Source organism: Sebastes fasciatus, chromosome 13 (assembly GCF_043250625.1).
Source record: "Sebastes fasciatus isolate fSebFas1 chromosome 13, fSebFas1.pri, whole genome shotgun sequence".
Classification (NCBI taxonomy): Eukaryota; Metazoa; Chordata; class Actinopteri; order Perciformes; family Sebastidae; genus Sebastes; species Sebastes fasciatus.
The window spans coordinates 2,341,405-2,353,637 of record NC_133807.1 but is presented as its reverse complement, the minus strand read 5'-3'; the positions used below and the strand labels follow the sequence as shown (position 1 = coordinate 2,353,637).

The following is a 12,233-nucleotide window of genomic DNA, read 5'->3' as shown; positions in this document are numbered from 1 at the left end:
GTTTCCAAGGCTTGACTTCTAGAATGTTGGCGCACTAGTACACAGTGCCAGATCCTGCAGGCCAAGCAGGGCAGCCAACAACAGCGACAGTGACCCATTTCTGCTCCCCCGCTCACGCCGAGTGGGAGAGACCCAACGTGGAGACGGTGCGAGTGACGGGGAGCAGCCAGACTGCTATAACCCCGCTGCTGCTGCCGCTCGGCCATTAGTAGCCGTTCACTGCTCGGCCAAACCGGAGACCGACTGTACTTCACTGCTGCACAAATGGACAGAACTGATGGCAATAGCTGGGCTGGTGGTTCTGTCTCTCACTGAACTGTAAGAGCCTCTAGTGGCCAAAAGTCTAAACGTCATCACGCCGACTCGTCCTCCTTTACAGCCTCCTTGTTTATACTCAGGGTCTGAATTTAGCACCCGCCACCCGCCAGATGCGGGTAAATTGTTGGCAGTGGCAGATAAAATCATCAGGCCACCCGCCACTTTGGCAGGCCCTTCGTCTCGTCGTCCCGTCGTCCCATCGTCCTGTCGTCCCGCGGCCAAAAAAAATATGATCGGGGAGGATGACAATTAATCTTGGGACGAGAGTTGAAAAACTACCTGTTACATAGATTTTGTCCGTACCAACATGCTGCGTCTCTCCTCATCACAGGAGCATCTTGTCCAGCAGCTCCTCCAACTTTAGGAGCAGCTAGCAGGGCCGGTTCCAGCTAGCAGGGCCGGTTCCAGCTAGCAGGGCCGGTTCCAGCTAGCAGGGCCGGTCCTAACTTTTTGGGGGCCCTACGCAAAATCTTGTTTTTCGACCAAATGCTATTTTTTTCATAGCAATATAAAATAGATAATAGAAAGTGAATTATGATGATTTATATAGCACTTAAACCTGCTTAATAATATAAAAGACATGAAAATCTCACTTTTTACAATATGGGACCTTTAATTGGAAAATGCTCCATTCAAAATAAGGCCTAATTCAGAATATCCAATATACATGACCCGTATCAAATTCCCTATATTGTCATATTCGGAAGAATAGTGGAATATTAGTGTGTATGTATTGTAAACGTAGTTAGTATCAACAAAAAGTGAAAAATGTATAAGCATGTTAAAAGTCGAATTCATGGCAGGGTTGTTGTATTGGATCGCATTCGATTGTACAGGTGTACCTAATAAAGTGAGAGTTTCATGTCCATCCAAACCATGGAAGTGCTCAAACTCACTCAAATCACCATGTTTCAGTTGATTCAATTGTATTGGAAGGTGTTTCTGTTATTTTGTCCACCACTTGTGTCACTAACATGATCTCATCTCCCCCCCCCCCCCCTCTTCCCCTTGTTTTTCTCTTCCAGTCTTGGTTCCTCTGACAAGATCTGTGTACCAACCAGCAACTAGAATTCTTTCTTTACAATCGGAAATAGAAAAAACAGAGAAACAACCCGCAGGACACTAACGGTCCTCCAACCACCCCCACCAACCGGCCCTGACAGTACGTCTCACCTGATACAAAATATAACCAAGCAACGCAGGGAAACTGCAGCAGCATGGCGCTTTTAGAGGAACTCTGGACTCATTTATCCAGTCAGAGGGAGGACCCGTTCCGAGCAAAAAAGATGGATCGACGGAAAGATGAATGGACGGACGAGAGGATGCCAGGATAGAGAAAGGAAAGGGGTAAGGGGACAAACGGCAGCGAGCAGGTCTCTCCTGAAACCACTGAACCAGCACAACACGGCAGCAACGCAGGAGGAACCTGAGGAGGGAGACGCGGTGTCCTACTTCGCGAGGACGCATCGTGTAATGAATGGTTAAAAGAAAAATCAACTGTCCAACAACAAAAAAAAGCAGGTTCCCACAACACAGATGTAACATTAAAGCTACGCCCGCAACGAATCCACAGCAAAGCAAAGACACTATTAGGTTTCCAACGTGCGCTGCAGTCCATGCTCCTGTGATGTCTGTCATCACCCAAAACACAAATTGACCAATGTTTCTCTCCCTCTGAACGACCATTGACTTTACCCTACTACTAACTAGAGAGAGACCATGCCAAAACATATCTTGATTAAGGGTTGCACTAAGACGCTGAATCAATTAACACTAATCTTATCGATGTGCACTATTTACCTACAAGGCATGGTAGGTGAACCAGACTTGCCTATTGAGAGTTTTAAAGAGGAAGGTACAAGAAACCTTCACGTGTCCTCGACCCCCAACGTTCAGTTTGACCAATCATTGGCCTCAGCTCATTCTCACATCCCCCACCCCCCCGCCCCGCGCGCACAACACGCACTCCCACAATCTGTGCCATGACCACAGCGTGTGTGTGTGTACAATTGAGAACACACACAGTTGCCCCAGTTAGATGCTAGTATTCATAGGTGGTGGTGTTGTGTTGGATATGCACACACAGGAAGCCCAGTGGACTCTCTCTACCTATTTGATTAGATCTTCAAACATCACACACAAAGTGTGAGTACATCATTACTGACAGCTCTCACGACTATAGACAGCAGCTATTGGTTCGCCCCTTTGCCCTCTTGTAATGTAGATGAATGATTTTATTATCTCTTGTGTGTTCTCTTATTTGAATTTATTCCTTTTTGGATTTGTACTATTTTATAATTGTTTTTTATTTGAATGACAGCACCTTATAGAGAAACACAGTGGGATGTTGAGGCGGTGTAGACAGGGTGGTTAGCTGACCTGGATCAAATAGTACATGCAAAAACTTCAAGACTTAAAAGGTTTGATTTTTGGGGGGAAAATGCGCTTATTCGCTATTTTTAACGAGAGTTAGACGAGAAGATCGATACCACTCTCGAGTCTGTACGTGAAATATGAAGCTACGGCGAGCAACCGGTTAGCTTAGCTTAGCATAAAGGCTGGAAATGGGGGAAATCAACTAGCATGCCACTGCTGGAGCCCGCTGCGTTTGAACGCAGCATTAAGGCCTTTGTACACCGGGGGCGTGATAAATAAACGACACCAAAAATGCGAAATACTTGCCTGCGAATATCGTATGTCTCAAGCTTTTATTGTGAAAAGTAAGAACGGAAAGAGTAGATCTGGTCTGCGCGTCCTTTGTCGAGGTTGAAAGGAGTAATAAAGGTTCGGACTACGGAGCCTCCGTGTTGTTGTTTTATAAATATCGGCGCAACTCAACCTGACGTGCATAACATGGCCCCCGGTGCGTAAAGGCCTTAAGTGGTGCTAGAAAGCAGATTAAATTCCCTTTGGACAGAGCCAGGCTAGCCGTTTCCCCCGTCTCCAGTCTTTGTGCTAAGCTAATGGTGCGTTCCATTTGAACTGGGAAGTCAGAATTTCCGAGTTTCCAGTCGGAAGTCGGCTTCTGAGGTCATCTTTTACAACAGTAAAAAAAGCTGTAGCAATATACTTTTTATAGCACTTGTGTCTTATTTGTGTCTCATTAAATCAGTCGTACACACAGTCCTGTCCAACGTCTATCTGTGGACATGTTGCTACGGTGTTTGTATGCGCAAAATATCGGCGTAATGCGTCGTTATCAGCTGGTATTGCTAATAACGGCTAATCTGGTTGGAGCCAACCCCATTCATTTTCCCAACTTGAACTGGTATGCGGTCAACTCGGGTGTGACGTCATTCCTAGCTCCGACTTCCGAACGCAGCATAAGCTAACCGACTGCTTACGATAGCTTCATCTTTAAAGGACGGACACTAGAGGGGTGTCGATCTTCTTGTGTAACTCTTGGCAAAAAAAAAAAAGCGAATAAGCGTCTTTTTCACGATGTCAAACTGGTTCTCATTTGCCACATACTTTATATGGAAGACCACACAATTGCAGGATTTTGACAATCACAGGAAACTTATTTTCTGGGGAACTTACCTGCAAAAAGCAAAAACAAACTAGCCCCAGCTACTATTAGGCCCGAGTCCAGCTGCTGCTGCTGGTGGTGGTGGTATATGAGTGATAGAAGAAATACAGAACCAAGGAGGGAAGGTTGCTGAAGATGGGACCCAGAGTAAAAGAGAGAGTAGCTCTTCTTACTGTCTCCCTAAAGTTTACCCTGTTGTTTACACTCCCAGACGGGCCGCTGCTCCAAGAGCAGAGGGGGCCACACTGTGGAGCAAAATGAATATGTGACATATCTGGCTGTTTGTGGAGAGGGAACGAGGGCCTCTAAGGCTAGCAGTAGGACGATCACCCGTGTGCCCATTTTTGTTTTTGGCGCACAGGATCAGGTAGAGGATATCGGTTGCTATGGTAATCCCCCCCCCCCCCCTCCCCCCAACACACACACACACACCAGCACTCCCCCTAGCTATTGTGAATCGATGAGCCCTTGATGAACAAAACTGCACTAAAACAATCATACCAGCCAACCTTGTGAGTTGTCATACAGTAGATGGACCACCACTCAGTGTTTGGAGTCAGTGGATGGAAACGCACCCGTAGAGCACAGATCGCCACTCGTTAAACACTTCTAAAGACCACTCACTAAACACGTCCCCACCCCCGCGCCCGCCTGAAATCAAAAGGGAAGTCTTAAAAATAGACAATCTGAGGAGGCCTTTATGCTTTTAATCGTTTTATACCATTTGCCCGCACACATTCTGACCGATTCAGTTATTTCCTAGTTCAAAGTTCAAATCACCCAAACCTCACTAAATAACTGGACTGCCTGGCCATGTTCTTCACTGCAGGGAAACACAACATAGTTGGCCAAACGGAATGGCGACCATCTCACCGGCTCGGCAGAGAGAACCGGCTCTGCCGACGTTAACGACGGCTAAAGTGATTTTTTTTTCTAATCTATGGAAGTGCCTCTGTATTCCCATTATGCAATTTGTCAAACATGAATTCAGGTTCTTTTTTCTCACATATAAGCTATAGTGAATGGTGAAAAACATTTATGTCAGGAGAGAAGGGGGGGAAAACAGCTCACTAGATAATCGCAAGCATCTTTATATATAATACACATATATATTTATAGATATATACATTTTTTTTATTTGCAAGATAAGCTCTGTGGCAGTCTAGTTATTTTTTGAAGCATGGCGTACATCACACAGTCATAGGACGCATCTCCGCTGATTAGAGCTGAAACCTCTAAACCCACATTGAATGACGTTAAAAGCAGACCCACGGCAAACACAACAATAGATACATAGACGCTGATGATGATGTAGTTGAGGATAAAAAAACAAACAGATTAGGTTTTGTTGTTTTCTTTCTTGTTTTGATGGGAAGTATTGTTCTTGAAACTAAATGATGTATGTCGATTGAGCCATGTGCAATGCCTTGGTAGAGGAATTGTGTTTGTTTGTTAGCGATTGTTTGAGGGTGTCACGAGAAAAGAGGGAAGAACCCCTCTACGTTTTTTTGTTTTGTTTTTCAAGTCCGCATGCTCCGGGACTCTAAATACGAGGGCAGCGATAAAAAAAAAAAAAAGATCCCAGTCTTTGTAAGTAAGTTTGGGGAAATTGTTTCTAATTTTCTTTTTTGTTGTTTTGTTTTCCTTTTATCGCTTTTTATTTTTTAAAGAAAAAACTTCATTTCTAATGATTTGTTTTTCAAAATGTGGGAGGGCTGAAGGAACAATTTTGCAAACTCATAAAATATATATCACTATGAAACCTGGTGCTTTCGTAAAGAATAAAGTACATTCAATCTCTATTATACATAAATAATAATAAACAAAATTAAGTGTTATCATAAAAGCAAATTTTTAGGAAAACATGCATTATTCTATTTCTCTTTTTGTATTTACCGAGGGGGGAGGGGTTCATTGTATGAAAAGGTTGTTGTGACAAAAGGCATTTTTCCCCCCCAACCTTTACACCATAGCAGAGGAACAGTCGTAGGGAAAAAAACAAAACGATCATCTTGTGTCCAACACAAGTGACCCTCGTGTGGGACAAAGACAAGATCTTCCCCAATTTGGGAGATGCACAATTATGGATTCAAAGAAAGATAAAGGTGAATGATATCTGGTTTGTTGTTTGGTGTAAACGTCTCGTTGGTTCATGGAGAGGGAATGAGCGGCCTCTGTCTGGTCAGAGCGGCGCTGCTGTCATCAATTCAAATGAACCCCACACCCCCTTGCGCCCCCCCACCCGAATCCCCATCTCCCACTGTAAATGATTATAAATATTTGTTTGGTGATGTAGTGTTATAGACTCAGAGCATCTTAAAGGTTGTCCCTAAAAAGTGCCTTTTGTTCACAAATTCCATCTTGTAATCCTGAGTGCCCATCTCGAAAGAAAAAAAAAAAAAACGTCCCCTCCTTCATACTTCTATATCTTTCTCTTCCTCTTCTTGGAGCTTTTTAAAGCAGTATACATAGTACTAAAGGAAATTGGTGTGATTTAGTTCCTCTTTTTATTGTTGAATAATTAAGAAAAGCATAAAAAAAAGAAGAAAAAAAATATTTCTGTCTTGCTTCTCTTCCTCTGTATCTTGTCTTCTGTCTATCTTGGACACTGGAGTAGTCTGTAGCCGCGTAACCCTCTCTCTCGCCCCCCTCCCCCCCCCCTCCCCTCCCTTTTCTCCCTTTCTCTGAACGGCGGGGTTTTAAAAAAAGAAAAAGAAAAAAAAAAGAATACGCAAAGATTTTTTTTTCCGTCTGAGCAGAATGCAGTTAGCTCACATGTTATTCTTGTCTGTACGCTTCACATTGTATTACCATACCCATCTTCTTCAGCTTCTCCATTCAACAGCTAATGTAAGTGAACAAGTTACACCACAGGGCTCTGGGCTGTGCTGAGGTCAGGGGTCGGGTCGGAGCAAAGAAATAGTTCCCCCCCCTTGGAGGCAGTCGTGATGCATGACCCATGGTGGAGGGAGAAAAGCACTCATGGGAACGTTTGGTTTTGGACTGAAGCGAGGGAGGTGACCAGTAGGATTGCTAGTGTAGGCAGGTTTGTTTCTAATCCTTGTTTCTATCTATTTATTTTTTTTATAATTGAATTTGGATTTGATTTTTTTCGTCATTGTTGCTACGTATCTTAGGCAGCAGGAAGACGCTGCATTGAGACCTTCAATTATGCACCTTTCTAGTGGTTGAATGAGACCAGCTTTTTTTTTTTTTTTTTTTAAAGGAAAATAATGACTTGAAGCACCTTATAAGCGGACCGGTTCCACGGCACGGAGACTGAACGGCTCAGATTTAGCACAATCATGTGCACGATGTTCCACGTTGATTCACCGCCATCCTAAACCGCAGTGTTTGATTGACACGTCGACCAAAGTGATAATGGTTCCAAAAGCTGTACGAAACTAGTGACTTCTAGAGAAAAGCACCGGGAAATTCCACCAGCAAAATCGAGCGGTTACACAATTTTTGTCCTGCGAGAAAAAAAAAAAAAAATGATATATGCAACTTTTTATTTTTTCTTCACCAAGCAAACGAAGCCAGCAGCAGTATTATCAATGAAGCCTTTGACAAGTGAACGCGCCACAGTTGAGAAGCCATATCGGAGACGAACAGGTTGCGTGGGGCAGTGTGTGTGTGAGTGTGTGTGTGTGTTTGCTTTGTTGAGGGAGGGTGTCTACAGCGTCTGCCCCCGCACCACTCAAAGAGCCCAGTCGGACCCCGTGGCCGAACCGGACGCTGTTTTCTTTTCGTTTTTCTTTGTTTTGAAGACGTTTGTAGGACGCTGGGCCGTGTTTAGAGTAGACTGAGCCCCCTGGCCAGCCTCCCCCCTCGCCTCGGCCCTGTAACCCCTCCCACCACGAGTGCTCCTCCTCCTCCTCCTCCTCCTCCCCCCTCAGACACGCCCCCCAGAGCCCATGGTGAAATGCATGTGTTAATTACAGTTTCTTTTCCATAATAATAATAAAAAACAGTTTGAAAAGAGCAACACCTTTACTTGATTGAATAAAAGGATGTTCTTGACTGTATCCTGCCTCTCTCGGCTGTGATTTATTACTTTGTCATTTCAGCGGTGGAAAAGCAACCGTGTCTCCAACACGGCCACGCTCCGGGGGTAGTGATGGAAGAAGTACTCCAATCCTTTACTTATAGGTGTGATGGAATTTTCTATCAATTCCTCTCTCCTTGGTCGGGAGGTCAGAGTGTCTCTCAGAGTCTCCCTCTGTTGATATTATTGGGTTGGATCCTGTTCGTGACGCCACTTTGTTGTGGAATTTCTAAACCTCAGGTTAACTCAGTCAACAGGAAGGAAGAGGCCCCAGAGCTGTTGATGTCTAACAAATTACGCTTATTGAAGCTTGATCAAGGAGAATTGTCAGGTCTCCACCATTGAATCCAACCCAATAATGTCAACAGAGGGACACTCTGAGAGACACTCTGACCTCCCGACCAAGGAGAGAGGAATTGATAGAAAATTCCATCACAATAGGTAAAAGTACCAATACCACAATGTAGAAATACCAGGGGTGGGATTCACCACAGGCCCCACGATACACAATACTTCAACCTGCAGAATAGTTTTGGCATCATTGGTCAAAGAAATCCATAAAAACCTTTCAGCGTGTTGTAATTCAAGTGTTCTGAGAGATAACTAGACTTCTCATGGCTCTGTTTTCAGGCTTTAGAAGATCTAGCCCGTGATGGGAGACTTTGGCCAATCACAGGTCATTTCAGAGAGAGAGCGTTCCTATTGGCTGTTCATTTAACGGAGGCAGCTGTCAATCACTCGCGAACTCTGTTCAAACAGTCAAACTAGGCAGCGCTGATCAAATATGAATCAATGCTCTGTTACTGTAATGCCTATTTCTCTCCTCAGATGTTCTCAGAATCATCTCGTAGTGCTGCTCGTAGTAGCTCCAGCTGCTGGGCGGTGCTTGGTATTTCCTTAACTTATCTCAACATGGCTGCCGGGTCACAAACTTTCTCATTTTACAGCTAAACGTGCACTACAAGATGATTCTGAGAACATTTGAGGAGAGAAATAGGCATTAATGTAACAGAATATTGATTCATATTTGATCAGCGCTGCCTAGTTTGACCATTTGATCAGCGTTCAGAGTCATTTCATTTCATTTCATTTCATTTCATTTAAAAATGTATTTCGAACATGTAGAATACAAAGAAAAAGAAAAAATAAGGAAAAGAGAATGATCATATCAACAAGTGGACAGCCAGAAAGAAGTAGTATTCACATACAATGAAAAGCATAAGAAAAAGAAATTGTCAATCACTTGATGCCTTGATTTACATATTTAGAAGAAGTACAAACTTATTTAATCCCACCCCTTCTCCATAAGTCATTCATTAATAATTAACCAGCTTCCTTATTGAGCCATACATATACTCTAATTACATTTTCCTAAATTTATCTAACTATAATTATTACCTTTTATCTCTGTCATACAGAAATATAAAGTAATTACTGATTTAATTATCCTTATCAAAATATGACTTTGTTATCAATCCAGAATACCGATTCATTACTTACATATTTATCTTAATCATATTGACTAGTTGTTATCTTTTCTTATATGCGCATATTATTATTTATATATGTGATTGACAGCTGCTCAGAGATGGCGAGGCTCCAGCCCGGCCCTGATTGGTTGTTTCCCTCCGGTCTGTGGAGCACCAGAGGACACAGAGGACAAGATGTTTTCATCTGTTCATCAACATTTTGCGTAACTTTGGAGTGTTATTTAGCTCGGCTGGTACCAATGTATTCATCAGGTGTTTTATATGATACCAGCATCTTCACTCTAGCGTCAGTAGTCAGGGGCGGCAGTAGCTCAGTCCGTAGGGACTCGTGTTGGGAACCGGAGGGTCAGTTCAAGTCCCCCCATGGACCAAGAACAGAGTGTGGACTGGTAGCTGGAGAGGTGCCAGTTTGCCTCTTGGGCTCTGCTGAGGTGCCCTTGAGCAAGGCACCAAACCCCCAACTGCTCGGGGGCACCTTTCAATTCAATTCAATTTATTTTTATATAGCGTCAAATCATAACAGAAGTTTCCACCGCGAAAAACTAGAAACTAGAGCAGAACCGGGCTCTGGGTGGGCAGCCATCTGCCTCCACTGGTTGGGTTGAGAGAGAGAGAGAGAGAGAGAGAGAGAGAGAGAGAGGTAGTTAGGTAGATAGGTAGGTAAGTAGGTAGGTAGGTACTTTATTAATCCCCGAGGGGAAATTTCTGAGTTACAGCAGCAAAAGATAGAACAAGCACACAACAAGATTAAGAATAAAATAAGAATAAATAAGATAAATATTAAAATACTTTTAAAAGCTGGTTAGCAAGTGCCAGTACTAATGTCCAATTGTGATGCATGTCTGACTGCACTGCTGGGTGGATGAATGCTAGTGTGTGTGTGTGTGTGTGTGTGTGTGTGTGTGTGTGTGTGTGTGTGTGCGCGTGTGTGTGCATGTGTGCGTGTGTGTGTGTGTGTGTGTGTGTGAGTGAGAGAGAGAGACGGGGTGTTATTCAGTTAGTCTAGAGATGAGTAGTAAAGTCTGATGGCAGTGGGTAGGAGGGACCTTCTGTGCCGCTCCGTGGTACACCGAGCTAGGAGAAGTCTTTCGCTGAATGTGCTCCTCTGTCTGGCCAAAGTGTGGTGAAGTGGGCGGTTGTTGTTGTCCATAATAGCCAGCAGCTTAGCCAGCACTCTGCTCTCAGCCACCGTACCACTGGGTCCAGGCTGACTCCAAGGACAGACCCCGCCTTCTTTATCAGCTTGTCTATCCTGCCGGCATCTGTGGCTTTAATGCCGCTGCCCCAGCAGACAACGGCAAAGAAGAGGGCACCCCCCCCACCGCTGACTGATGGAACACCCTCAGCATCGTCCTGCATACACCGAAGAACCTGAGCCTCCTGAGGAAGTGGAGTCGGCGCTGGACCTTCTTGTATATTGCCTCAGGTGTAATTAATCAAATTAATTATGGTCCCATTTTATTTAGTGTCACAGTCATTCCAGTGAGCCAGCATGCACAGTACCAGGCCCCTGGCCCACCTCAATGGATCAGGGCCATAATTAATGTTATCAGTTAATCCTGTGTTTACCCTGTAATGACTTGTCAACATGGCTGCTGTGAGAAGGGCCTGTCACACGGTGGATTTGAAGTTGGACTAAAGGTTTGTCCAAACTTCTCAGAGTTCACAAATTCTACTATTACTATCATGTATTTTTACTTTAATATTTAGGTCTTCTGATTTGATCGTATACATCCTTTCATCTGATCTATTTATTGATGGAAATTGGCCTTTATGTATGGAGTTGTCATGGTCTCAGCAGTTGGCATGGGTTTCCCTCCAACAGTCGAGACGTGCAAATTGGAAACTCTAGCTAGCATGTGTAAATGTGTTACAGTGGCCTTCGGTATTCCCTGCTTTTTATCTACTGCATGCTGGAATAGCACGGCTGGATTAGCCACTAGAGGGCCCCTGTTGACCCGGTGAGTATTTACAGTGCCTCACTAGCATCATCATGATATGTAACGTAGCCCAGCGTAGTCTGAGATCAAGTCGATGCTGTACAGCAGTAGAAACTGCCTTCACACATACAGACTGACACACACATTATACACTTATTGTCTATTCATGGACCCATATTAAGATGAGAACCTTTGCAATTAACATAATAAGCTTCATAATACTTAACTGTAGAGGACAATTAGCTCATCTTCACATCAGTGTCGTGGTGATGATAGATGACATCTGCTCCTCAATTCAATTCAATTTATTTTTATATAGCGTCAAATCATAACAGACGTTATCTCGAGACGCTTTTTATACAGAGCAGGTCTAGACCGTACTCTAGAACTTAGTGACCCAACAAGAGAATCCCACCAAGAGCATTGCATTTGAGTGCACTGTGGCCAGGAAAAACTCCCCGTTTAGCGGGTAGAAACCTGGAGCAGAACCGGGCTCTGGGTGTGAGGCCATCTGCCTCGACCGGTTGGGTTGAGAGAGAGAGAGAGAGAGAGAGAGAGAGAGAGAGAGAGAGAAACCACAGCAACCACATTAATAGCACAGCAGCTGTAATAACTAATACAAGTAGGACTAATAACAAAAATCAATAGCAGTGGATGTAAAAGAGTGATAATATAACTATCGGAATTGATGTCATTGGGTCGTCCTCAGACGGGCTTTCAAGCGGAGCTTCCAGCTATCTCAGTCCTCCAAACATCTAGCTAGCTCGCCAGCACTGTCCAGCATCTCTCCTCAGTACGTCCATGTATGTTGGTGTGGGACGTCCCTGTGATCGATGCCCGTGCGTTGGTTCCCACAGCACCAGCATGCTTGCTGGGAGTTCTTGATGTCTTTGGCAGTGACCTCACAG

At 44.1% G+C, this 12,233-nt stretch overlaps 1 protein-coding gene across 37 annotated transcripts in view; it reads left to right on the top strand.

The window, feature by feature from the left end:
* Positions 1–7,875, top strand: part of nfixb (nuclear factor I/Xb) — a 202,959-nt gene extending 195,084 nt beyond the window's left edge. For all 37 annotated transcript variants that reach the window (XM_074657269.1, XM_074657260.1, XM_074657257.1 and 34 more), the window contains one exon: positions 1,344–7,875. In XM_074657269.1, coding sequence (XP_074513370.1) covers positions 1,344–1,358 — 15 coding nt within the window. In that variant the 3' untranslated portion in view covers positions 1,359–7,875. The remainder of the gene's footprint in view (positions 1–1,343) is intronic.
* Positions 7,876–12,233: the final 4,358 nt, after the last annotated feature.